At 45.2% G+C, this 27,658-nt stretch overlaps 1 protein-coding gene across 1 annotated transcript; it reads left to right on the top strand.

The window, feature by feature from the left end:
* Window positions 1–833: 833 nt before the first annotated feature.
* LOC8054078 (probable Bax inhibitor 1) lies at window positions 834–27,453 on the top strand. The gene is made up of 8 exons (XM_029992483.3): window positions 834–1,008; window positions 8,783–8,891; window positions 8,949–9,069; window positions 12,390–12,536; window positions 13,555–13,634; window positions 13,705–13,805; window positions 22,056–22,125; window positions 26,836–27,453. Exons 1-8 carry the CDS (start codon window positions 956–958, stop codon window positions 26,863–26,865), a joined length of 711 nt encoding a protein of 236 aa, XP_029848343.1. The 5' UTR covers window positions 834–955; the 3' UTR covers window positions 26,866–27,453.
* The last annotated feature ends 205 nt before the right edge of the window (window positions 27,454–27,658 follow it).

Below are 27,658 nucleotides of genomic sequence, written 5' to 3'. Positions count from 1 at the left end.
CGAGAGTTCATGCGCACACGCCTCTCGCTCTGCGACACAGGCTGATTGGCTCACTCGGGAGAGCGACGTTACGGCGGCGAGATCGTAGACTACCCAAACTATCCCCATATAAGGCTCTGACTCCAGTCACCGTCGGATTGCCGTCGAATCTGCTCTGGGTGAATAGATCGATGAATATACGGCTAAGTCACTCGAATAGGACGGGCTTCTGGGCCATTTAGCCAGTGCTTCGTTTTTAATGCTGGGAGAATACGAGTTTCCTTTGATGGGCGACCCTGGGAACTGAAGGGGCCAAACAATAACTTTTGATATGTTTACAAAAAAAAAAAAAAAAGTCAGTAGATTTTCTTTTTTTTTCAGTGAATCAGTAGACCCGAAACGAAATCAGTAGATCTACTGATAAATCAGTAGACCTGGCAACACTGAGCAGGACCACTTCTTACTACGGACAAAATATGTTGGCTGTTGCTGTGAGGTGTTAGCTGTTCCCGGCGCAGTGTCGACTAACCCAAACTAAGGCCGTATTCCAAAATTTACTCGATCTTACTCCAGGGTAAGGGTTTTGTACCTTGGCGTTCCAAAACCTACCCACGTCTAGCGTTTTTCAATCCATGTTGTACACGACCCACCGGAGTAACTCCGAGTGGACAGGAAGGAATACACGACGTTTTGGGCGGACTATAACCATATATTTGTGATTTCAGGTTAAAACTCTAAAAGGCGTTGCTCTCAAGACCCACGATGTCAGCGCTCACGATTTGCCTCACTCCAATACAGTCTTTACTCTCTATCCTAATACAAAGAAAAGCGATTAAACCTGCTAAAACCAACACAATCCAATCCAATCCACAAAACGCGGACATCTGCGACATCTGCCATTGCCTGCCATTGCGAGCTGCTGTAGTGCTTACGTGAGTCGTGACGTGTTGTTTTCGGACTTTGGTAGATCGAGACCATGGAGGCCACTTTTAACCTCAACTCCTTCTGGAACTCCTTCAGCAACAGACTGTGAGTACTGGCCGCAGTTGATTCGCTTCAGTGGGCCTGCGATTCCTCGTCTGTTCCGTTGTAGAAGAGGAAGCGCGAGTAAATGGACGCCGCCTCGCCAACCTTGGCGACGGGCGCTCAACTTCCCTGTCCTCCCCGACAATGAAGCTGAAGCGCGTCGCACTCGAGGCTGTCGTGTACTTTATCGGGGGCCAGACACACGCGCTACAGAATGTCCGACGTGTTGTTCGGCCTGTTCGGAAACCGCTGGACCACCGGTGCGCAAATTGCGCACCGGGGAACTTGGAGGTCATGATTCCACCTAATTCCGTTTCGACGCATCGTACGACGGGTAGGCCGTTTCCTCGTTTCTGTGTCTGGCGCTTTATCGGGCCCGCACCGCGCGAGCGGTTGGAGCCTGCCTTGGAGCTCGTGCCGCGAACGGCACAGAAGAGCCTGGACTGTACGAGTTTTGGGGCCAACGTCTACTGGCCTTGAGAGAATACCGAGCAGCGATAGCTGTGTCGTGGGCTCGGGACGGCCGGAGAACGGTTTGCCTGCTGGATTTGACCTGTGTTGCCCGCCAAGTTCCTGGCTCCATTTCGGCGTCAAATGCTGCGAGATGGGACAGACGTTCTAGAACTGGGCGAATGCGATTGGCTTTGCGCAGAAGGCTACAGCGACGATAGGTTGGCTCCTATTTGACAGCGAGACCAAATTCGCAATGCAAAAGCATTGGCTTTTCGATGGAGCAAGTTTTGCGCCGTGGCAGACTCGGTGTATTCGAGTCAATTTGCCGATTGCAGTTTGGAGGAACTCGCTGCAAGCCTCGGCTTCCTCGGGGCCCGGAAAAGACGTCAGGTCTTCTAGTGAAGGTCGACTGCTACGCCGAGGCTTTCACGAGGTTCCTCTAGTCCTCCCTGCCAGCTTCGACTGTCTGTGTTTTTACAGAGTATGAGGAAAATGGTAGCTATGAGGAAAGTGTGTAGCCTCAAGTTTCTCCCACGTTACAGTTCAGTTCGATTTGTACAGTGAACAAAAATATAGCTATGTACAGGAAGCAAAAAATGCTGAAACTTTATTTTCATAAAAAATGTCTTTTTTTTTCTTCTTTCAAAGGCATTGGGCAAGATGCCAGTTAATCCCAGTTAGCAGAAACCGAGGGACGTGTGGCGTTGGGTACTATCAGACCACTCTAACGGCCTGGTGCACATCTGCATTGATACGGTTGCAGTTCAAGTCGAGCCATTAGAGTGCTCCGATAGTACCAGATTCCACGCACTCCCGCTAACTGTGATTAAGATAGCATGTCAATCTTCTTAGTTTTCAACAAATTAGCGAAGAAGTTAATATCCCGAGAGGGTGAAGTCAGTACAGTCCCGACTACATTCTTAGGGTTGCTCCAACCATAGTTGAAACCGAAAAAAAAACAAAAAAAACGGGAAAGACTGCTACAGGTCATGGCTTGTTAATATGGATACTTTCATTCTCCAAACAAATCATTCATAATAGTGAATTAACATAAAAAACGTGCCTGAGCAATGAGTGTGGCCTGAACAGACAGTTTATTAGCCAAAAAAATGATGAGGCTTTGGTCTCCATCCATTGTAAAAGCTTGGTCTGCTGGGCAAGTTGGTAGTGGACATTCATATTAAAAATAGCGCAAAAGAGACGGAACAAAAAGACGAAGAAGCACACAGGACAAACGCTAACTGGCAACTAAACTTTATTTGGAACAGGCGGTGGGCGGTATGATTGTGCGGATTTGGCGGTACGCCCTGTTTCTGTTGAACGAGACTAAGCGCGTGCATGGCGATAGCAAAGTTGGAAGCTTTCAATAAAGTTTCGTTGCCAGTTAGCGTTTGTCCTGTGTGCTTCTTCGTCTTTTTGTTCCGTCTCTTTTGCGCTATTTTTAATATGAATGTCTCCATCCACTTTATGCCTGACATAGCCTTTACTGCCTTGTAAATGATCAGAGAAGTGTCCTGTCTTTCTTTTTACGAACAAGGGATGCACATGATGAGTGAATGTTCTTTAGGTTTGTTATTCACAGCCATAGAAAACAATAGAAAGAGAGGGGCGAGTGACCTGTTTGACTGGGAAAAACTAAGCCATTGTTCGGTGCCCACGTCATATCTCTTTCTCTTGAGAAGGCCAACGAACAACAGACATGAGTGAAGCTCTTGGTGCACACTCTTATCCTAGGGCTTCACTAATCTTGTTTTCAGGGTGTCTTTAGGCCTTCTTTAAAAAATGAATCTTGTGTGCGTAACAGCTATGCTCTATTGCGGGTTAAGAAAAGCAGGACAAGCTCTTCTTGCAAAGCCCTCTACTCTTTCCATTTTAGCACAGTGAAGGCGAGTAAACTCTTCCCCTCTCTTGCGTCCTCTCCAGCGCTCACCTTGCTCAAGCGAAAAAAGTGGAGGGCTGTGCAGGAGGTGCTTGTCCTGCTTTTCTCAACCTGCAATAGAGTAGAGAAAAATGCATCTATGTATATGTTTAATTCATTCCCAAATTAGTTGTCATTGTCCGTCCTGTTAGGTTTTTGCTGGTAGTCCATGGATTGTCTTAATAGTTTCTTTTTATAATGTGCATTGGATTACAAGTTTCAGTGCACTCTTAAAAATAAGTTTGTGTGTTAATATTACGGGAAGGTTGAAGGTCCCTAATCCAACGAGATATCCAGGTAGTCGGGAATGGCAGCATCATTTGCCCGGATGACAACGTTTGGCGATGTGGTGTATGACTCCATAAATATGGAAATGGCGGGCTTGTAAAGTACTGGGACCAAGCGAAAGAAGTAGAAGAGACAAGTGCTGACTGACAACTTAGCATTCAATCAAGAATGAGAAACAACCCAAGCAAACCACCATGCACAAAACAAACATCAGAAAAACATTTAAAAAAGAAGACCGCAGGCAATTTGCCTCACTTGTGATTCACCACTTGTCAATGAACTAATCTCTTTCTGCAGATAAAGAGAAGTCTGACTGATCTTTTTCATGCAGATAGAGATGTCTGACTGATGCAGCTATCTGTGCTCTCTTTGAACAGTTCCCTCCCTTATGAAACATTGAGATAAAAGTAGTCAGATTATGGGAAAGGCTAAAGATGAATCTGCAAGGGAATTGCTAGTGTCTATGAGATTACCAAAGAGGGCACAGATAGCTGCATGAGTCAGACATCTGTTTAGCTGCATAAAAAATATGATGGGTCATTTTCACTACCTTGCATATTTGAATTACTTCCTCTAAAGGGGAGGGAAGTAGTTTCTTATATGCAGACAAATGAATTGTGCTGTTGGATTGAGGTGAAGTTTATGAAGCCGACGAAAGACAGTTTTGGCACTGCCGGGATTCAAACTTTGTGGCATTCCTGACTGGTAAACAGCAGACTGAGTTTGAATCCCGGTGTTGCCAAAGTTTTTCTCTTTTGGCGACTTCGTAACATTTACCTGTTCGATAAGTGCAGTTCATTCATCTACATATTTTAACTGTTTCGCATAAAAAAGAGATAGCACTGACAGGTGGCGAGTCATGGTTAACCTGGATTTTTGGTGCTTTTTCTTGTTCTTGTTTTGTTCGTGGTAGTGCTTGCTTGGGCCGCATTCCTTTTTTAATAGGTGTTCAGTTGTTAGTGAGCACTTGTTTCATCTACTTCACCACCTGGTCGCAATCTGTTGCGTGCTGTTCCTATATTTATTCAATAACTTCCCCTACGAAATGCCTGGTCCCAGTATTTTTTGTGCCATCCATGTTTTTTCAATTACTTGCCACATGAAATGCCTTACCAGTTTTTGTGGTATCACTTTTTACTGTGATTTAAGATAAGGTTAAGTGAAACCATTTGGTCACCTAATGTGCCTTCAGTTATCACAGTGGACCACTTGGTCTGCACTCTTTTGATTGTGTCAAAATTTGTTTACTTTTTTTCTGCAGTCAGTATACGCTTTAACTTAATATGCAAGGCATCTCGAGAATGAGACTGAAAGGAAATGCAGCTTTGAAGTTGGGGGTGCATTTTTGAAGTATTGGGTATTTTCAAAATGTACAATACTTTAAAAATTGCATATCTTTGATACCAAAGCATGAATACATTCTCTTTTTTTGCGAACAATACCTAAAAAATATAAAAGATGTATTAACTATCTAAAGGTATTATGCAAGATATGTGCACTCTTATCTTGGATGCCACCCTGCCTGCCAGTCACTTCTTCAATTGTACCTTCTTCTCTCCCCCTTTGGCAGTAAGGGTCAGCTTTGGGTTTGAACGGACTAATCTAGACCCACACTAGGGTGAAGCATCTAGGAAAGTGCTGGTGGAGTCATACATTGGACGAGGCCCCTTTTGTTACAGGGCTTTAGCCCTTCCCTCGATGGAGGTGGAAGGGAGGGAGGGAGGGGCGGCAGCGGCGGCGGCACTTCGCAGGTGCCAAATTTTCTCCCATATCTTAAGTCACTAGGCCTAAAATGGGGCCGCATTATGGTGCACCTAAAAGATAATTCTGGAACAGTTGAGACTTTTTGTAGTGTTTCAACCTTTGTTACTCTGCATGTTTCTTTAACTTGCTCTTGAAGCATCAGTCAGTTCACAGGTATCTGCTTCTGCGAGTGATGCCTGTGAAGCTTTGGATGTTTTGGTTTCTGATGGCGAGTGCATGTGATTATTATTTGAATAATGTAAGAAACAATTATGATAGCAAGTTGAATGCTAAGCTACATGTTTTCTTGTTGTCTTATGGGTACAGGGAATGCAAAGAGACTAGGGCTGTGCAAATATTCATCCTTTTCAATAGCAAATAGAATATCACCCTATTTGATTTGTTGTCCAAATTGAATGTAATAGTGGTTTTTCGAAATTTTGAATGTTTTTAGAAAAATGCTCTAATAGTTAGAACAGTCTCGCACGTTTCCCTTCACAGGCACCCACCACTGGCCTGACATACGTGCCTTAAGAAGTCACTATGCTCGTCTCCTAGGCACAGCCATCATTGCAGTACCGCTTTGTCTCTCTTCTTATGGTGGTGTTTTATCTGTCTATGACTTCACCTAGGGATAACTGTGCACTATCACACAAAACTGCCATTAGATGCTTCTGGAAGGCAAAATGGGGTGACGTTTCTGTCTGCGATCGGTGACCGGCTGCTACGGCATGATTGAAGTAGAAAACTGGGGAGGTTCGAAGAAAAAGCACAGTGTAGTATGGAAGTTTTCCTACCACTCTGGCACTGGTTTAGCCAACTGGCTGGTGTGTGCTGCCATCTTCAAGATGCCAATGTAAACATCCTTTTCCGTTTTGTCTGGATCACACTGTTTTATTCTAGTCATTTGCACCTAGCCTTACATTCTTATAACGATTTTTAGGAAGCCCTGTGGACAATAAATAAGCAGTGTTCTTTTAAGCAGTGTAATCTTCATTATAAACTGTTTGTCCACTATTTCAGAATTATTAAAAAAAATTTTAGATTCGTATTATCTTCAATTTGGTGCCACCACCGTTCAATTTATATTCAATTTTATTTAAAAAATCACTGTTCGCACACTTAGAGGCTTTTCGAGCTGCTGTGAACCCTGAATGAAGCAGGCAGCTCTGGTCAAGATGCGCTTTGATTGAGCGAAAGTGCATCACATAGTGTCATTTTTAGGATGTCTGAATTGCAGTATTGTTTATTGTGGTGCGAGTGCTACACAGTGCACCCAAGGATACTAGGAGTGAGATGGAACTCCCACACATATAAAACCAATGCTGCATCAGAATGCACACTTGTAGTTGGTATAAATGTGCGTTAGCTGCGACTGCGTCAGTACCGACTGCAACGACTACACTGCCTCACGTACATGCTCCCACGACAAGTGCAGCGATTACGAGAAACCTTGCAGCCGGCAACACGACAGCAGCTTCTCCACCGCCATCAGCTGTTTCAGCTGTGCCTCCAAAACACAGGCTGCATTGTTTTTCTCTGGCATAAAAGTGGACAGGCATTTTTTGATAGTCACAAATTGTATTCTTATTTTCCAGATATTAGGCTTGTAGGACTGAATAAAAAAGAAAAAAAAAACCTATATGCCGGTTGGGGACTATGTCGGCTTGGACAAATCTCGCCACGAGAACAATTCTCACCACATTCTTTTGCTGCAATGATGGAATAAATGTCATTCTCGCCGAGAGGCTGAAAGAGAGAGTGTTTCAAGGTCACGTAGACCAAGTAAACGTTCAGAAATGCTAGCACTGGACCAACTCACTTCACTGAAAATTCACATTCCTCGGGCACAGCTAAAATTCTTAAGCACATATACATACTGCAATGTCCTGAGAGATGGCCCACTCCTAAAAGATAACCCACCCCTATTTTTGGCAGGATTTACAACTTTTTCAGTAACACCGAAACATAGCCCACTTCTAGTAATTGCAGGGCCCTGGTCGATGGTGATCTCGGCAGAAATTGTGTTGCTTAGTCCTGGTTAGCTCAGTTGGTAGAGCTCTCCACTGGAAATGGAGAGGTCTCAGGATACCAGGACCAGGCGGATTTTTTCGGTCGCGCACCAGCCACCTAGCTGTGTTTGGAGATTTGTGTTTGTCCTTTGTCCTTCTTGTTCCCCTTCTCTAGGGATTATTATCATAACTCAATCACCAATGTAAAAATGAACCAAGGAAGAAAAATAGGCATTTTGTGCAAAGATGTTTCCATGTAACTCGCTCACGAACTTGAATTGCAACATTAATTTTGGTCGCTTCTCTTGCGGGTGACATAGTTGTAATTTACTTTATCCGTAGTGTACATACTTGGAATGTCAACCAAATTCCTGGTCCACGATAGTGAATCAGCAGTGCTGATGCTCATGACCGTGGGGGTATCATTGTAAAGGGATACTTCAGCAAAATTTGAAATATACCCGTCGTGTTCACAAATAGGCTGAATATGATCCACAATATCTGTAAATGACAATCACATGTTTGTATTTTGAGCCTGATGGCTGTATTTTTTGTTATAAACGGCCCACTCTGGCAAATGCTCGGAGAGCAGCCAGCGGAGACACGTCACGTCCGCCACAATCTTGACATAGTTTGTCTCGGGACCTTACGTCCGGACGCAGCGGACGCTGCGAGCTATCCCAGCCAATCCCGCTCTGTGGACGTAGCCCGTGATACACTTTCCGTACGTCGCTGTGCCTTCTCTCCAAGGTCACTTGACATTCACACAGCTTTGGATAGGCCCCGATGGCTCGTAGCATCCGCTGAAAGCGGTCAAAGCACACCAGCGATCGGCCACCGCAAGTAACCCCAAAGTTGTCTTTGTACGAATTTTGAGTGACGGGTTAATCTTCTATAATCTTGTAGAGGGACAGTGGCGACTTCTGGGAGACACACAAGAGAGTCTCGGGGAGAGGGAAGTTCCTCCTTCAGCTCTTTTCTCGTCGTGCCTGGAGGCAGGACAGTTACCATCACTACCTGTCAAGGTTCCTAAATGGGCATTACAAACAAGGCATTAGCGACATCCACGAGGTACTCTTCGCTAATCGTTTGATCTGTTTTGAAATTCCTTTTCATGCCTTTTCAACAAAAGATTGGTGTGTCTGATGTGATAATGGCTCCATTTAACACAAATAGACCAAGAAATAAGCGCCGAAATTTTGTTGTAGTATCCCTTTACTGGCAGCGCCTTGCCCAATCATGTGACCAGCTGCACTTTCAAGCACCGTCAAGGCAGCTTCGCATGGTTACCAAGAGCAATTTTTGAAAGGGTCGAGTGTTATTGGAAGGTTGAATATAACAATGATGGTTGCTTCCTTTGCAGGGAGAAGCCGGTGCGTGAGCACCTCCAGAATGTGTACAGCTGCCTGGCCATTTCGACCCTGGCAGCAGCTGCGGGCGGATATGTGCATCTCTTCACCGACTTCCTGCAGGTACTTTTGCATTTTCATTTCGGGCTCGTGGTCCCCCTGACAGTCTCCTTCTTGCAGGGCAACTTTCTGACCACATTGCTGTCCCTTGGACTTCTTGTTGCGCTCTTCACGGTACAGGACAATGGGAAGAACCAGCATGTCCGTCTGAGCATTCTTGTTGGCTTCGCCTTCACCACAGGTACAGTCGGTTCCTTGCAGTTTGCCTCAGTGATTTAGGTTTAGGTGGGGGTACTTGCTTGGGACAGCTGCGGAAAACCATTCTTTATGCAGGCCTGCTGCAACATAGGCTTGCATCAGGTCAGGATGCTACTCTAGAGAATACTGGCTTTTTGGGGGGGGGGGTCATGTCATGTCCATGTCATGTCATGTCGGGTCTGGTCTAGAGCCAAGCTTTCCAATTGGTCATCTGCAACCTGGTGTGGCCATGTATCGACCCTATTGGCATCGCTCGGTTGTGACTATCCTCATGGGAGAATGTCGCAGATGCACAAGTCGAATGTGTTCTCGTGCTCACTTTTTACCATGCTTAAGAGTGCACGCTACACGTTTTCCTTTAGCTGCCTGCAGCCGACTGGGTGTTTTTTTTTATGTGAAGCACCATTTATGATAGAGGCACAGAAAGAGTTTGTTCTCTGTTGTGATGCTACCTGTTGATGGCATGTCGCGACTTTTGTAGACATGGCTTCCTCTGTCTGCGTTTTAAAATGGTGCCCACCCATGGTTCAGCATGTTTTGATGAGGGACAAGTTGTGGGGTGTTACTTGGATGCAAAACTTAAGCTTTGTTCGATTGGGAGTTTATTCAATACAAAAAAAGGGCCGCACTTAACCGGGTGGAACCACCTGTCTCTGGGCTTCTCAAGCACCCCCTCATCGTTGCAGCGAAGCAGCGCTGATGCTCACAAGCTTTGTTAAAAGGACACTGAAGAGAATTGTAAACTAGATGCGTTACCATGTTTCGCGATTTCAGGAAGGGTCGGGAAGCCAGTGTATTTTTTAGAAACATGTAGGCAAGGACTTTTTGTCAAAAGGATGCTTTCAAAGACAAACTATCAAGATTAACAAAGTGTTTGCATCATCCTTGTTCTCAAAGCTCATGGGGTGATCCTGCGGTAGTTGCCCGACCGGGACGGCAGAGTCGAGCGGTTGTTGTGGAACATCCTTTTGCAGCAGGTGCTCGTGTCCGTGCATTTTACACCAGTGTGCTCGAGCTCTCATTCTCTTCGACTGTGTTACCACTGTAGCCTCCATCCTCTCCCCATTGTAGGGGGATGCTACTGCCTGTCTCAATGGTTTCCGACGTTGCGAGATGGACTCTTTCCTGTCTTTTGTAGCAGTCCCATCTCTATTATGCACACATCCACTCATCCAATCTTGTAGACACCCTGTGCATTCACCCACACACCCCTTTCTTTGCAGTTTAGATCAGGGGTGGCCAGACAGACATGCAAAGAACCATAAAAAATGAGCACTACCCAGAAAAAAATATTTCTGCAAAAGCAGTTGCTTTTGAAAAATAGCATACTGTATTTACATCCATCAACATCTAGAGAGTATTTACAGAAAGTTTCATTTGTTTACACGGCATAGTTAATTTTTCATAAATTATTATCGGTCCACCAATGTTAAAGAAAAGGTAGAGGTTTAAGCACTTTGAACACATGTTTCTGCATTCCGCTTTTTGGCGTAAATTTCACTTTAAAAAAAATTATTTTTTGGTAATGTGACAAAACGAAAGGCTCACTCATTGTTTTTCTTAAATGGAACTTATTGGGCAATGCAGCTTTGGCATTGTTTTTTTACTTCTGGATTTCTTTGATAAAAGTGTAAAGATTTTGTTAGCAAGATAAAAGGCAAGAAATTTATTTGATTTTTCAGTGCGACGTTAGCATAAAATAAATTACTTTTTGGAAAGTTTGTTTTCACAGTTGCACTCCAGGCATTCTGCTGTGTATCTAGTGAAGAAAAGTGTGGGGTATTACATTAGTTTTCTAATTATAGTTTTCCTAAACAATGCCAGTGTGTTCCTGATAAAAAACACTAATTTATTTCACAATTCATGTACGCAGATAAAACTTTGCACTGCATTCTGCCTTGCAACTGCCGGTATATACTGTAAATTTCAGTGATATTAAGCCAAAGGTTCAAACCATTTTGGATAGTGTCCTCCTTGCAATGCAAAAAGGACATGGCAGTTTTTTTTGTTTTTTTTACATTCCAACTTAGTTGGTGGTTAGTGATTTCTACTCGTAAAGCTATTACTTCTTATGCTTCTTCATTGTGTGTCCCCATTCGTAAAACAAGCATCTTCAAGTGGGCTCAAATGACCTGCAGTCCTGAGCAGCTCAATGGGGGTTTGCCTGTCAGGGTAGCCCAATGTTTTTACTTTACCATCTTCATTGTTGATATCGGAGCCACGCAGTAATATGTCCATCCAAATATCAACGGACATTTCTGGCATGCAAGCATGGCGTGGGGACACTTTGCTTTTGGCACCTGCCACCAGGATCCTGCCGTGTCCTCACACTGCAGGATGACTTGAGCCTCGTTTCATTTGGAACGCTCCTAAATCTAGGGAGATGTTTTTTATGGTTAGACAGCCACCATTCAACTCATCAGCGATAAAAAGATTCCTTCCGAACCTTGCCAAGGGGGGGGGGGAGGGGAGGGGACGGGACGGGACGGGACGGGGAGTACTCGGGAGCCATGAGCCACATGCTGCTCGCGAGCCACAGTTTGGACACCCCTGGTCTAGATTGAGAGATCAAAGCTTCGTCCTTTGCTTAGCCACAAGGAAATGACCAGGTGATGCTCTTTTATGTCCTGCCTTGTCAGAAGGCACACATTCACTCACCTTGAAGCAGCACGTTGACCGCCTCTCTCTGCACAATCATGGGGCCCCAAAATATTGGAGACAAAATGTGTATGGTTAGACTGCCTGGCCAAAACAATTGAAGGGTAATGTTCTGAGCTTCCTGTCTCCTGCATAATAATAAAAAAAAAAAGCTGGAGTAATTTGAGTAATTTAAGAGTACTAGTTACTTGCAAAAGGTATTTTAAGATAGAGTACTATACAGTGACCCTTTAAAGCATTTGTGAGATACCCATTTACTCCCGTTAAGTACTTACAATGAAGTAACTCGATTAGAGTATTAACATTATAGGGCCAGCCTCGGGGGAGGGGGTGGGTGGGGTGTATTTTGTGTCCGTGGCATGTAGCCTCGACGACGTCGCATGAAACTGACTTCGTAGTGTCGCGTGAAGGCTTTATGGTGTTCACGATCGCAATGTGATCTTGAGTGATCTTACTGTGCCTGCAAAAGGAGTGCAAAGAGGCCCCACAAATGCCATGCATTTAGAATGCCTTTGGGAAAGCCAATTTTTCAAAAATGTATGTACGAGTCTGTGTTTGGTGGTAGTATAGTTTTGCATTCATGTGCGACACGGACGTGCCATAGCGGTGCTTGCCTCTGATGGGGCGTTGCTCTCCTACGCGCAGGATTGGGCCTGGGGCCGCTCCTGGATGTGGTGGTCTCTGTGGACCCTTCAATCGTGGCCACTGCGTTTGTGGCCACCTGTGCCGTCTTTGCCTGCTTCTCCCTGAGCGCGCTCTACTCGGACCACTGCCGCTGGATCTACATCGGAGGCAAGGCTCTGCGGGGGGACCCCCTGGGCTCCCTGCTTTGGGAGCGGAGACTTCCTAATTCCTAATGGTGTATTCACGCGGCAGATATTTCTCCAGAGAGAATCAAGTATGTCTTAGAGCTGCCAAGAGGAAAGGTTGCGAGAAGGAGGCGGCGATGCCAGAACAACCGAGCGAGCATTCACTGGACAGAATCGCATTTAGTTGAGTCGGCGGAGTTTTTCTTTTCACAAATGTATTTGCAACCTTTGCATCCCCATCAAGTAAAAGGAAGTGGAAGAAAAACAAAAATAAAAGACCCTGCACCTCAGTGCCGCTGACCGTAATCCTTCCCCAACAGGAACGACTCCGGCCACTCTGATGGTGTGATGGATATTTTGTGGGCCAGTCACGACTTGTCTGTGGCTACCTGCGGACTCGGAGGATTAGCGAACATCCGTAACACGGCACCCGTGACCTCAATACCTGACGACTTTTAATCCTCTTCTTGGAAAAAAAAAAATCTCCATCGTGTGAATACACCATAAGGGGAGCCCTTCCTGCATAGAGTATAAACAAAGCGGTCTTTCTTCCCCCATTTTTTTTTTCTCCGAGTAAAAATGGGCATTACGAATTGGACGTTGATGGCAGTTCCAGCAACCTAAGGTGGGTAGCGCTGGTCTCTTTAGAAATGGTGGATGAAAGGAGACTGCAAAAGACTATTGCAGTGCCCCCGAGATTTAGGGGAAACCGTATTTAGAAGGTCTTCACGGGGCGGGTGAAAATTTGTTCACACCGTCTTTCAGGAGATATCACCACCGTGAAACGTGGATGGACCCTCCGAATGTGGGACCAGCCAGAGTTCTTGCAGCTCGCGTAGCAAAGGAAGGCTCGCCGTTATTAGTTGTCCTCATTCGTGGCTGTACACGCCTTTGATCCCCGAAACTATGCGGTGTACCTGGTTAGGCTTACTTGTCTGCAAGAGGACTACAATATGTGCTCTCGTTTTGGGTGTTGTGGCTGACGGCTGTCTGCCTTTCAGGAACCCTGATGTCCATCCTGTCGATGATGCTTGTGCTGTCCCTGGCCAACCTGTTCTTTGGATCCTACCTGCTTTTCCAGGTGCGTGAGTGTAGCGGGGGAAGGGGCCTCTGGCGGGTGTGGGGACTGAGTGAGGGGTTTTGTCTTCCAGATGCACCTCTACCTCGGCCTGATCCTCTTCTGCTTCTTCGTGCTGTACGACACCCAGCTGATCATTGAGAAGAGGAAGCGCGGGGAGCGTGACTACATCAGGTGAGGCTCAGGGCAAGATCATGAAGTCAAATGGAAAGCCCAAGAGCTCCCCCGAAATGACAGCTCCCCTGAAACCAACAAATTTTTCATGTTAAAGAGTACCATGTTTCCCATGTGTATGTCACATTTTGTTTCCTAAATTTTTTCTGTCTGTTTTGGTCAACAGTGCGACTTGTATGCATTTTTTTTTTATAAGTATGAAATTTAACTGAGCAAGATGTAGGTGGCATTGACGTACACAACAAAGGAGGAATGGCAGAGCACCCGCTAATAACCTGCTCTCCCGCCCTCCGAAAACTGTTTAAAGCGTGGCAGCGTAGGTCCGTGGCTGCAGCGACCCCACGCACCATTCTTCGCAGCACTCCGTAATCATGTCCAACTTATACAAAGGTGCAACTTATAGACCAACCTTTTTGTGTGAACGGCCGTTTTAGGCGGGTGCAACTTGCAGCTCAAATAATGCGGTATTAACAAAAACAACCTTGCGTAACATGTTTTGCCAAAAAATAAAAAAAGGGTGCAATTTTGTTTAGACAGGATCACGAGCCAAAACTTTGGCTGTGGCAGGCAGCTATGGCACCACGTTTTCAACTCCATGTTGGAGTCCGGGGGCACAAACGGGCATGGTGGAAGTATGGGGTAGTGCTTGCACACCTTATGCATTAAATTCCTCTCTTTTGTGATCAGGTCTTGTTTGCCAGATTCACTGTCCTTTGGAGATATGGTTTGAATTGTTTTCATTGTCTGAAATGTTGCTCAATGTCTCGTAGTATGAGGACATTTTCATCGTGTTTATCAAAAGCAATGACGATAATAAAGCAGAGTTTCGCGAGTTCATGAAGCATCATGCTTTGAAATGTAGTACCAGTTGTCTTTTACCGCATGCATTTGCCAGCCTTAGCTACCATAGTACTTCTCCTCGGCAGCTTGCCAGTCTCAAGTGTAAATGCATAGCTACTGGAGTGGCAGGGGAGTATTGAGTGATAGTGGCAAATAGTGAGAGGGTGTTTCTGTAACTGTCGGCTACAAGTGGAAAAGAATAGGTCCACATTCATATTCCGTAAAGTTCTCGAAGGACGCCCGCCCTTGAGAGATCACTCATCCCGTTTTTGTGGCTAAATATCTTTAACATAAACATTCTGAAACATCACCCACCCCCGATTTCTGTCGGACATAACGCGATGTAGGAGAATCGCATAAACCGCGCAATTGGCTGTACCTGCACGTCTGGCAAGCGAGATCATAGCGGGTTACCACATTTTTCTCTATGATCTGCATGCGCGATATCGGCTCCGGTAACACGAGAGTTGTTCTCTCGTTTATGTTGCACTGTGAAATGTGAATCTGCTGCGTCCACAATCTGTGGTATCTTTTCCGGTGACAAAGTTTGTAGCAAATTCCCGCATTTTTGTCTGCGATCTCATTCCATGCGAGTTGGTCCCACCTGTATATTGCATCATAAAATACAATTCTGCTGCGTTCGCGATCTGCGGTATTTGTTCTCGTAACATACGAGTTCGTAGCGGATTTCCGCGTTATTGTCCGTGATCTGCGTGCGTGATATCGGTTCCTGTGACAGGCAAGTTTATAGCGGGTTCTCGAGTGTTCATTGCACCATAAAACTTGAATCTGCTGCGTCCGCGATATGCGGTACTCGTTCCCGTGAGATGCGAATTCTCGGCAAGTTTCCGCGGGTCCTTCGCACCGTGAAACGCGAATCTACTGCGTCTGCAACCTGCAATATCTTTTCCCGTGAAACGGGAGTTTGTAGCGAATTTCCGCCTGTTTATCACATCGTGAAACACGAATTTGTGGTGTTTGCGATCTGCGGTATCAGTTCCGGCATCACGTAATTTGTGGCCGGTGTCAGGGTGTTTATCATTAATTTTTGATAAAGTTTTGCTGTGGCATTCCCGAAGATAGGCCACCCCGTGTGTTTCACCATATAATCTTTATTTTGGGTGGGCGTTGTTTCGGAGCTTTACGGTAGAAAATGTGGGAAACGACTTGTTCTTATTACAATTATATAAAGTAATTGTGGTACCAGTGAAGTTAAAGGTTCCTTGTTAAAGGTTATGTTCACACTGAATAGAGCACGTCGATATCTGCTTAATCTGTACTTAACGATGCCTATTTTGTCATTTCAATGTTGTACCTGGTTTATTTCTAGTTATATTTTAGGCCCAGTCACATAGGTAGTTTCCGTATTGTCACCCTTTCAAATGCCAGTTGCAAATTCCTGAAAGTACCGTGCTAAACACAGTTTGTGGCACTGTTAGATAAGGAAATGTTATTTTTAGAGATGGTGGGGTGGCTGGAAGTGACATGGTTTTATTAAAGTATTTAAAGGGGCGATGGAACAATTTTTGCACTTTGCGCAAATACCGCTTAAAACGGATCCCTGATGTTAATGACCTATGAAACACGCGTTTGTTTTTCACCCCACGCAATAGAAGTTCTAGAAAATGAAAGAAAGACTAGCAGCGTTCACCCCCTCAACTGGCAGCCAGAACAAGCGGCCACGTGATCTGGAGCCGATTATATGCCGCCAATGTTGACCATAGCTACGCGCTGGGGTTGGAAAAGCACAGGACACGCGCTGAGTTCCAGACATTGTAATGGCTCGGCTATTGTCGTCGTTGCAGCGATTGGGCATGGGCCACTACCCAAATGCATGTCGAAGCATTGATTGTCACGAGCGTAGATCGGATGCGTACGCAGTCTTCGTGTCCACTGTGTGAGCAGCATTTGAATATCATCACCGTAAAGCTCGATGACGCATTCCCGGGGATCGTACTGTTGCCATTGTCCCCACGCGAAGGAGCAAAAGGCGGCTTTGGAAGGAGAACTGAAAGAAAAGCTCCGCTTTCATCCTTTGAATTCCGCCGCGACGAAGACGCTTTTTGGTCAGTGGTGTTGCTTTCGAGTATTCTTGGGTCCCACTAGTGCCAGGAAGCTGGTGTAAAGTAAGAAATATTCCTACTCAATGTTGTTGCACTGCCCCTTTAAGTCAGTGTGTTTCTAATAGACTTTCAGTTGCGAGTGCGCGCCGTGCTGTCGTTACCTCCTTCACTTTGTGCCGGTCCTTCGGTGCTTCTGTCCAGCCAAAACAAAGGTGTAGGCCGGAAATATAACTGAAAAACCGTTATATGCATAAATATTCACAGAAAAAAAAATTGAAATTTTCTTTCTAGATAAAAACTGAAAAAAGCGTGTTGAATTTGATAAAAAAGCAAAAAGAAAAAAAAAACAAAAAAAAAACGCCAAGCCCTATAATAGACATAAGTTGCAGAGGGTGGGCTGTGCCACAGGTCTGCTCAATTAGCAGATTTAAATGAATTGGTGAGTGTGAAACTTTGCTGGCCATTTTAAGAAACATTTAGATGGCATTGCATCTTAATAATTGACTCTTGGTCTTCTTAGATGATACTGAAGAAAGTTTCATTGTTTTTTCAATCACAAAACTTGAGTGGAGTTGCCCTTTTAACTTGTTTGGACCCCCCAAAGCATCTGGGTGATTTTATCTCAAATTGGGCAGGCTAAAAGTGCCTCATTTTTATTTTTTACAAGAAAAATATATGTCTTAAGAGCAAAAGAAAGGAGGGCACAAACTGCCAGTTTTCCGTATTATTTGTTCTCGAGTTATGGGGCATAGAAGATGCTGCGGCAGGAATTAGTATTTTCCCTTGCGTCGCAGGTCGTGTGTTTGACGCCCTCTGCTATCGTTATTTTTTCTTTGCCTCCTTTAAACTTTTCTTAAAGGCCGACGTACACTTCGCGCTTTTAACTTTTGCCCGTTTCCTCCTTTTTTATGTCCTCTCCACTTTTTACCTTGCCCCAACTTGGCTCCTCTCGCAGATTAGGAGAGGGGAGGGCTAACAGGATTATCTTCCCTGCAGAAAACCGAGGTTGTACGTCAACCTTTAAGTGTTTAGTAGGTAGTACTACAAAGACACCCGGAATAAAATAAAAACTTACAAGTTTTTTTGTTTTTTTTTAACAGAATGTGAAGCTCACCTTCCAGATAGATTTTTGGTCAACTTTGACAGGTCCCTGCTTTGGTTAAACTTAAAGTAAATTAACTTTTTTCGATCTATGGAAAGCCTAAAACAAGCTGATTATAGATATAATAATATCATTCAGACCTGTTAGCCATCTCGCTATTGTTGCATAAACGGTGTATGAAATAACAATTTGCAAGTTTATAATTACCTTTCTCAAAAACACCATTTTTTATTTTTAGTTTTTGAATGCTTTTAGATAGAATATCCGACTATAAAAAAAAAACGCACAACCTATAAAAGTAATATTTTGGTTGTATGTCCTAGTTGAGCTTGCAACCTTGTGAAATATGTGTTCCTTTGGATAAACAACAAGCACCCTTATCTGACCTTGTGTGTCTATGATTTCCAATAGACATTTGTATTTTTGTCTACTTTTTGAGACACAACCATAAAGTACACGAGCAACTAGCGATTTAGTGTGGCAGTTGAAAGAGGCATTTACAGAGCTACTTCCCTCTGCCACCCAAACGCTCCCTAACTTGATCTGTTTCCCAGCAGGGAGCGTGCGCATGGCCTGTAGTCGCCTTATGCTTTGTTCTACTGCAGTTCTAATACGCGGCTTCGCTTAAGCGTCTAGCTTATATGTTTGAGAATCACTTCTGCGAGCAACGGTCTAGAAACTTGAAAGACCACACCAGTTGCTTTGAGGTCAGCCCAGTGATAGCCGTTTATAAACACTGTTCCTGTTGTTGAAGTGAAAAGTTTGCACCAGTGCATACGCGAGACAGAACACGTTTCAAACGAAGCTCACAAGAGTAGCAATAAACAGTACAAAGCACATTCGAAGACAGAGAAGTTATACACAAAGCAAAACCACCTCCGAAGTGGAGATCCCAAAAGCAGACATGCACAAGACAAAACATCTCCAACGCAGGGTTCTAAGAACTAAGTACCGGTACAGCGAAAACCCAGAGCAGCCGCATAGATGTGTCAACACATGCACGTACCACTTTGTGCCCTGAAAGTAGATTATCAGCGAGTGTGTGCCGGCATGTTTGAAACTACGATCGTGAACTGCCTGGCTTCTGTACTTCGTTCACCCCTAAGCTGAGACTGCAGTGAAAACTACGTCCTCATTGGACTAGTCGTACCCCTTTCTTTGGCCGCGTCATCACGCTCCCGGCCATACCCACACACAGAGCCGGGTCAGGTGATGAGAGGGAGGTGGCTGATTGGTCCAGCGGCCACGTAGCTCCCACCGTAGTCTCAGCTTAAGGGTGAACGAAGTATAGACAGTGCAGAAACTGGTTCGCAGCTACATTGAACTAGTCAAATAATGTACTGCCTTCAAAGAATGTGATATTGACTTTTTAGGGGCGAAGCTCCTTAGGGTTTAGCCTTGTCCGTCTGGCGTCCGTGCTCACATTGATCTTGCTGGTGCTCGCGCTCATGAGCTCACATGCTCACATGCTCGTGTAAAGCAAAAAATGAAAAAAAAAAATAAAATGTTTGCGCAGTCGACAGGATTCGAACCTGTGTGGGGAGACCCCAATGGATTTCTAGTCCATCGCCTTAACCAGTCGGCCACGACTGCGGGACGAGTAGGGGGCTCTGAGATGTGGTAGTAACGCAAGAGCTGGGGATGTCATGGATGAAACGTTGCATGTAGCCACTCAACGTCCATAGGCCTTTGCAAAAAGAGCGCTCTGGCCGCCGCCATTTTGTGAATCGAGTGACCCCTATCAGCCAGAAATTTCTTGCACCCGCCTGAGCTGTGGAAACCCGGTCAGCGTGACTCCCCACCTGCATTTTGCATTCGGAGTTCGCCGGCTTTTCTTGGAAGTTTTTGCTTTATTCGCCTGCTTAGGATGCTTACCCTTTGTGTGTCACCTTCCACTGTGAGAACCAGGGAATACCAGTGCTCTAGCCTGCTCGGCCTTCGCAGGAAACAAACGAAGAGAGCGAACGTCAAGCAGCCCGCGACGCAGGCAGTTCGACGTTCTTGGAGGATTATTTCCGTTCAGATAATCTCCAAAAAGCCTTCCCGGCTGTGTTCCGGGTTTTCGCGTAAAATAGCTGATAGAGTCGGGTCCGGGGTGTGGGGACGACACGTTCGTTCATTTGCTTTGAAGCTGTGCAAAAATGCTGCTCTCTTCTACATGTTCCCCAAAGCACGCCGAATTCCGTCCGATCGTCATGAAGTGACTGTTGTTGACACTGTATGTTGGATATGCTGTGTTATTTGAGACCTTTCTCAAATCCTGTTCGGATAACGCGGCACCGTGGGGTACGTACAATATATGTTCGATTGGTGAGACTCGCTGAATTTCATGTTGTGGACGGGGAATATCCACGCATTTCGGATATCCTGTGTGGTCAAATATTTTGACCTTTATGGATTGACATGGCTGAGTGTACGGTGCCGTAAAACGAGGAACATAAAATGAAACAAACATTCCAGTTGCATTTGTTCTGTCGCGCACGGACTCAACAAAACAGCTTTCATTTCTTTGCGTTTGTTCCCAAAAATAGATCACCGCTTTCTTAAAGACCTCTATAAATTATGTTCGCCACAGAACACAACATTTAAAAAAAACGCGGCAATTCAGCCGCCACCGGCGTCCGGAATTGCGCCTACACAGGCTGCCACAGCTTACTGACGAGAAACTCCACAGCTCAGCACAGTCGGGCAACACTGACGTACACTCTCAAAACCAGGGACGCGCGCTATAAATGGCTTCGTTCGAGACTGCCGCTGGAAAGGTCTATACAGTAGAGGGCGCTGCGGTCAAATGCGTATATAATTGCGTTAAACTTTGCATGCATTGGCTCAACATTTATAGACGAGAGGGCGCTGCGGTCAAATGCTCAAATGCGTATATAACCACGTTCCATACCACACATTCTCTTTCTGACATGGATGAAAACGAATGAAAGGCTCGGCATGCTGCGGCTCACCGTCTACGCAGACAAGCACCACCAGAGCTTCGCCCCAATCAACATCATTCACCACATGGAGATGCGGTCAATTTTTTTTTTTTCAAACTGGTTCTGTGCGCAAACTTTTGTATATTACTTAGCTGCAAGAATTTTGCAGTCAACTGTTGGTGATTTCCACAATCTGAGGTGTACAAAACCCGGTGTGTATTTTCATAAGTTTTATGTACAAGATTTGAATAGTGTGGTAACACCGTCGTTTATTTGAAGCCTTAATATATAGAAACAATCTTGATATGTTGCGTGGCATTCTGATTTTTATAGACTTCTCACTCACTGTTTTGTAGTGTGCATATATGTTTTTGTTTTATAGCAAACTAAATTTTAATGAATATAAAAAGTTCAATTTTTTTTTTTACAACGTAATTAAAATATATGTTTGAAATCATAGACGTCCAAGGTCAATAAGGATGCGTGTTGTTTATACAAAGGAACACTAATTTCACAAGATTGTGGCTTAAATAGAGGACATACAACCAAAATATGACATTTCTAGACTGTTTTTTAATTGTCTACTATTGGTATCTAAAATAACACAAACAAAATTTTAAAAAATTTACTTTTTGAGAAAATTAATTTTAAACATGCTACTTTTGTTATTTTATACACTGTTTACACAACGATAGTGAGATGGCTAATTGACAGATCAGAACAATATTATTGTATCTATAATCGGCTTGTTTTGGAATTTCTTAAGTTTAACCAAATAGGGACCCCTCCAATTTGACAAAACATCGACCTGGGAGGCGAGTTTCACATTTTGTTAGAAAAAATTAAAGAAACTTGTAAATTCATATTTTATCCAAGGTGTCTTATAGTACCTACTAAATGCTAGAAAAAGTTTAAAGGAGGCAAAGAAAAAAAAATAACGGCAATAGAGGGTGTCACATAAACGACCTGCCGCAGCATCTTCTACGCTCCATAACTCAAGAACAAAAGATACGGGAAACTTGCTGTTTGTGCCCTCCGTTCTTTTAGAAATGCCCCCAAGGCAAATATTTTTCTCGCAAAAAAATAAAAATTAAGCACTTTTAGCCTGCCTGATTTGAGATGAAATCACTCATCTGTCATTTAATTAGCACCTTTCTATCTTGCCACTTTCAGCCTTGTACTAAGGCTACTGCAATGTTTGTAGCATCAAGCGACAGCAAGTAGTGAGATGTAGGAATGTCTAGTGTTTGTCTGGCAGTGCATGGAAGGCCGAGTTGGGTGCAGAAATGAAGGGACGCTCTGTTGCCACTCCTTGCAGACACTCTGTGGACCTCTTCATTGACTTGGTCAGCATCTTCAGACACCTGCTTGTGATCCTGACTCAGAAGGTGGGTACAGGGGTCCAGTGGAAATGCCGCCCACCCCATTGTCTTGGTGTCGGAGGGGTGGCCACACAGCTTGCGCTCTTGTCTGGGCTTCTGGCCGAGTGGTTTAGTGCACACCATCTTGGAGCAAGTGGAGCGAAAGCTCGCGCTGCAAAATCCAGGGATCCTGAGTTCAATCCCCACCCCTGCCCGTTTTGATCTGGATGAGCATCGTACCGGCGTGCGGTCGTGTACCACTACTGCGTGGTGCATGTTAAAGACCCCCAGGCTGGTGGTTGTACTGCACTGGCTAAATTACTCATCTGCAGCTGAGAGGCAAGTCGCCTGTTGAGGCAGACTATGTTCAAACTGTGTAAACATACACACACCAATTTTTTTTTTTTTTGCCTTGTCTGGGAGAGGCATTTGCTGAAAACGGGCAGGGTGGAGCAGTGGGCCTCTGCTGTTATTGCTCATGTGCATGTGTGGATTTTCATTTCGCCTTGGCTCTTTGTCACACACTCTGAAACCTTGCAGTGGGTGTCTTTTCTAGTCAAGAAATATGAAGCAACATGGAAGAGTTTTTCTTGAGATACAGTAGAACCTCGGTGATAAAACCGGGGAAATAAAAACTACAATCTGGGAAATCGTAAGAAAAGAGGACGTTATACGGGCGGAAGTGGGAGGTGGGTGCAAACATGAGACAGATAGGAATTGCCGCAAAGCACTTTTTCTACGCAAACATTCGAAGGTGTGAACTCAAATTGGGCTGAGAAAAAGTTTGTAAACATTTATAGGTGTAAACTGAAATAAACATACTGCAAAAGTTTGTAGGCATGATCTCAAATCTGTTTAGAAAATGTTCGTAAACATTTTTCAGCGTGAATGAATGCGTTCATTGAAAGCTCGTAATTTCCATCTGGCACTTTTGGTAACTGAACTGTAGGCAAACGACGGGGTCCGGGGCTTGCAGGGGGGCGTTTGCCGATGTCCTCGTCGGTTCGTCCCGGTGCAACCATTTAGGAGAGGTTGCGGCGTGCTATGGTTGGCGACAAGTCAGAAATGAAGTGGACGCTCCTCTCGCCTCTTTCCACTCCAGCAGAGCGAACGCTGGAGAGGAGGTGGCCTCCTGTCCAGCATTCGCTCTGCTGAAGTGGAAAGAGGTGGGAGGAGCTTCCACTTCATTCTTGACCTGTCACTGACTATAGACGAGTTTCGGCAGAAGCTTCTTTACACGGACCCGGAGGAGTACCAGAACCTCCAGCGCATCAGCCAGGCGAAGTTCTTGCAACTTCTTTCACAAGTGGAACCAAGAACCGCGTGACAGCACAAACAATCAAATAAAAAAAAAAGGAACAAAGCACATTGATGTTCTATCTTTGTGTTGCTCGTTAAAAAAAAAAAAATTGTTGCTTGTATAAACATGTTTAAAGTAAAAAAATCCGCAATTAAAACGGCACTCTGCTTTTTCAGTCCACGATTTTCAGTGGAGGTTGACTCGAAAAGCGTTTGTTGGCAACACCACCACCTTTTTTTTGGCAAGTAAAACCAATATGGCACATTGTTTCCTTTCGTCTATTCCCTCCATTCACTGGGTTGTTTTGTCGTGCAATTCTCGGTTCCACGCGTGAAGAAGCTGCAGGAACAGTTGCCGGCTGATGCACTGCAGGTTCCAGTACTCTTCCAGGTCCGTGTCGAGAAGCTTATGTCAAAACTCATCTGTGGTTTATTGAAGTTTTGCGTGCGAGTGCGCAGGGGGACAAGGAAACAGGCAAATGCCCCTTTGCAAGGCTGGGACTCCGGCCCTTCTTGAGCAGGGACCACACTTGCGTTATTCCTTGGGTTAGTAAAGGTTGTGGCACTTCGCGCACAGCCTCTCGCAATGTTCTGTCTCATGCGGCACGTAATGGAGGTGCACAGTTCTTTTTCGTATCAATGCAATGGTGCCGGGACCGTGGCGACAAACGTCTCATTAGCTCGTAGACCAAGCCGCCAAGTGGTTTGGCCGATCCACGCTTGAAAGACGAACGATCTGCGAACTTGTCGTTGCATGGTCAATACGTCTGTGAAACGGTACGTCGTGTAAATCGGCCAGCACCGTGGGCGCTATATCAGCGGCTTTTTGGACCTAAGAACTGGGAAAGCAAATGTGCTAGGCAGGAAATTAATATGTAGGTTCCTATAGGAGCTCGGCAGGACTGGCACTTCTGAACGTAAAAGTTGGGAAAACGCAAAAACCGGGAACTTATCAACAATGTTCCGCGGTATCTTGGATTGACCTTAAGTTCAGAATTGTGCAGCAAGAAAGGAGGGCACGATAGTTGCTTGTGTGGCACTTTACCAACTCGCCTTTCTAACTGGCCTCGTTAGCTGTCGCCAGAGAATTGCGGGCTGCAGTTTAAAACATTTTTTTACTGTCAAGCGAGCATCCACTACACAGGGGTGGAACGGCTGCGCCATTTGCGCCATTTCGTGCCAAACACGTCTGCGCCATTTTGCAGAAACTGCCACTGCCAATACCTTGCGCCATTATGCACCAAATCGCACGTGTGCCAAAAAAAATTGTATTTTGTCTTGGTTTCGATTTCTATCGACTCAATTGGCAACAATGAGCACATTTAGCTTGGCTACCCTTGCAATCCTTTGTTCTGTTTATTCTTCCCGTGTATCCCGAGTCGGAAGCGCGCAAAAAAACTTGAGGATCGGATTCCAAGCGCTACACCTGCGGCTGGATTGTTATTCTTCAACCATCGGGGGTTAAGCACGTCGGCCGAGGTGAGGAGAGTCGTTAAGCGTCGGATTGCCTGAGGCTCTGCGGCCCGGGCTCCGGACGTTAGCCAGTTGAAAACAAATGAGCAAAAGATTCCTTTTAGTACTTCATCGTTAGAAGTTGGAACCGCATTCCCGCAAGATAAATTGTGATTTGATAGATCTGAAACGCGGTCCAATCCAAAACATTGCCGGCCAGCAGCTGTCACGCGAGCTTTAGATCTGCTCGACGTACTTTAACCTTGCTCCTGCTAATCGCTTTGAATACGATAACTTCGTTGATCGTCGTCGGCTGCTTCGATATTGAGTTGCACAATAGTATAAACTTGAAATTTGTTGCCCTGTTCCTCCACGCAACTGCACGTCAGTCGCTTACGCACGTCAAGAGGTTTGCACATATAATTACTATGTTGAGCACGTGTGGGTTGTGCGATAAGCAGTGATGGTTTGCATTTTGAGCAGCTGAAAGCCACTCAGAAAATATCAAGGACACCACCTTCAGAAACATATGGTACTTGCTTTTTGTTTCTAATTAAGGCTCCCAAAGTTTCAAGTTTTCGCATCTGTTACACTGTTATCCCATCTACCTAGGTTCCTAACCACTCATGTTCATCTGTGCTGCTAAGCACAATTGAAATTGATCCTGTGCTCATCTAAGACACAAGCTGAAGTGCAATGAAAACTGATCTGAGCTGCTTCTAGCCTGCTCCAGAATGTAGTTTTAGCTGCTCCCAACCTGCTCCAAAACAGCGGTTTCAGCTGCTCCTGTGGCTGCTCCCAAATACATTTCATGAGTTCCACCCCTGACTACAGTCTAATGAACGGAAATGATTGACTTCAACCGAACTGCACCAAGAACGAAAAACAGTATATTCCCAATTTAGAACTAGTGATACAGCCAATCCACCCATATACAGCCTCATTCACACAGCCGGCGCCTCTACCATCTCGGCACCGTCACGGGAGCACGCCGGGGCGGGGACGCGACGGCAGGGTGTCCGAACAGGCTGCGCAAGCAAAGCGACGGAGGCTGCGACGGCAGGATTGGATTGGATTGCTTATTTATTCAACTTACATTTACAAAATCAAGAGATAATTGTGCCTGAACATTAGTGCGCACGTTTCTTTTCTTGTAAATTAAGGATTTGCGTCTGCTATTAGCAATTTCCGCCGAAAAGGAACAAGAAAAACAACACAAGCGTTAGCTCACTGTTGGTAACGGTATAATGAAAAAATTTTCCAAACTTGGCAAAACTTTTGTATTTTTTGATTGGTCGATTTTCGATGGGGGCGGGACTCTGTCATCCGCCGGGATGGCGGTCCACCCGTAGAGCAGCTCCCTACGTCGCCCGGCACCCGGCACGGCACAGCTTTCCGTCGAAAACCGGGCCGAAAATCCTCTCCCCTGACGGGAACGCCCCTTGCAACGGTGACGGGATTGGAGAAACGCCGGCTCTGTGAATGAGGCCTAATACTACCAGTTTTTGAGGCGTTTTTGCTACCGATCTCCCTCCAGAGGGAGATTGGTAGGGAGGCGGTAGTTTGAATACGCTAGCTAGTTATATGGCCATTTTTGACTGTATGAACCAGGCACCATCTCGGGAGTGCCTATCCCATGCACTCAAACCGTGGACACAGACGTCTGATTGCTTCCCATGTGGAACAGTGACATTCTTGTAAAACATTCTTTGAAAATGAAGGTTTGTAGGTGTGCAGTTTTGTTTACATAACCAATTAAAATTACCACAGTTGAACCCAGATAATACCAGAGAACTTAAATCTGAAACAGGTTCGCGTATCCAGAATTTAAGCTTGGGGATTTGTGAAAGAAGTCTGTTATTTTATGCACATGGGACGTACGCAGCGTATAGCGTGGGTTTGTATACCAGTTGGTGCCATTACTGGGAGTGGGCCATCTTGTGAGCCTTTGTAAGCAAGCGTTGCCTCTCCCGTTTCTCGTTGCAGGAAAGCAGCCGGCGTGAGAAGCGGAACTGATGGCTTTGCAGCACTGGCAGGATTCCCTGGGCTGCAGAGACTTTTTTTTTTCTGGGATTGTTTAGGTGTCATTGAGCAAGGCCTAAATTCGCGTCTTTAACCCTGTCCTGGAAGCCTCTCGTGCGGCTCCCCCCACATTGAGTCATAAATCTGCAAACGTGCCCCTCTGGTTTCCAAGTGTCTGAGTTCAATGGAAATATATTCTTTGTGTGAGGCCGACTTTTTTTTTTTGGTGCTCTTGACTTTGCTTGGTTTATCTGCTATTTTGACTGAGTTTAAATTTTGTTTTTCTGCTTCGTTGCTTGAGCATAGGAAGCAGTCTGATCCAGTTGGAGGGCTGTACTTTGGCTATTTTGTTGCTTTTTGTTTGTGGCACATCTTAGAGTGTTTTGTGTTTCTTGCCTGTATACCCAGTCTGTATGTGACGTTACAGTGAATACATTATTGTCATTCACGGCGCAACAGATGTACTGACCTTCCACACAAGAAAAACAGCTGACAATCATTCTCGGTATTCTGGGGTCATACTATTTGTGTGTGGCTGTATTTCTGTGGTCCAATAAAAGTTTCTCGGGTTCTAGACTAGCATCCCCGAGTGCCCTTTGTTTCTTCATTCCAGACAACTGTTGAGGGTTGTGGTGTGGGTGTCGCCCTACAGGCAGCACTCTGCAGGCTCCATCTCGGGACTACTCTTGCCCATTTGACAAAGCAAGTCGCACCTTCCCTTCTGGCCCACCACATCCATACTTTTCACGAGTCTTCCGTTGCACGAAAATTTGAACATGTGGACCTT

Source organism: Ixodes scapularis, unplaced genomic scaffold (assembly GCF_016920785.2).
Source record: "Ixodes scapularis isolate PalLabHiFi unplaced genomic scaffold, ASM1692078v2 PGA_scaffold9__187_contigs__length_104089568, whole genome shotgun sequence".
Lineage (NCBI taxonomy): Eukaryota > Metazoa > Arthropoda > Arachnida > Ixodida > Ixodidae > Ixodes > Ixodes scapularis.
The sequence above is the reverse complement of the archived record's forward strand: the minus strand, read 5'-3'. Positions and strand labels throughout refer to the sequence as shown.

Coding starts and splice junctions, on each gene's coding strand:
- LOC8054078 (XM_029992483.3), top strand. CDS start 956: ATGGAGGCCACTTTTAACCTCAACTCCTTCTGGAACTCCTTCAGCAAC. Junction 8,892..8,948: donor TCTTCACCGACTTCCTGCAG/GTACTTTTGCAT, acceptor TCCTTCTTGCAG/GGCAACTTTCTGACCACATT. Junction 22,126..26,835: donor TTGTGATCCTGACTCAGAAG/GTGGGTACAGGG, acceptor TTCTCGTTGCAG/GAAAGCAGCCGGCGTGAGAA.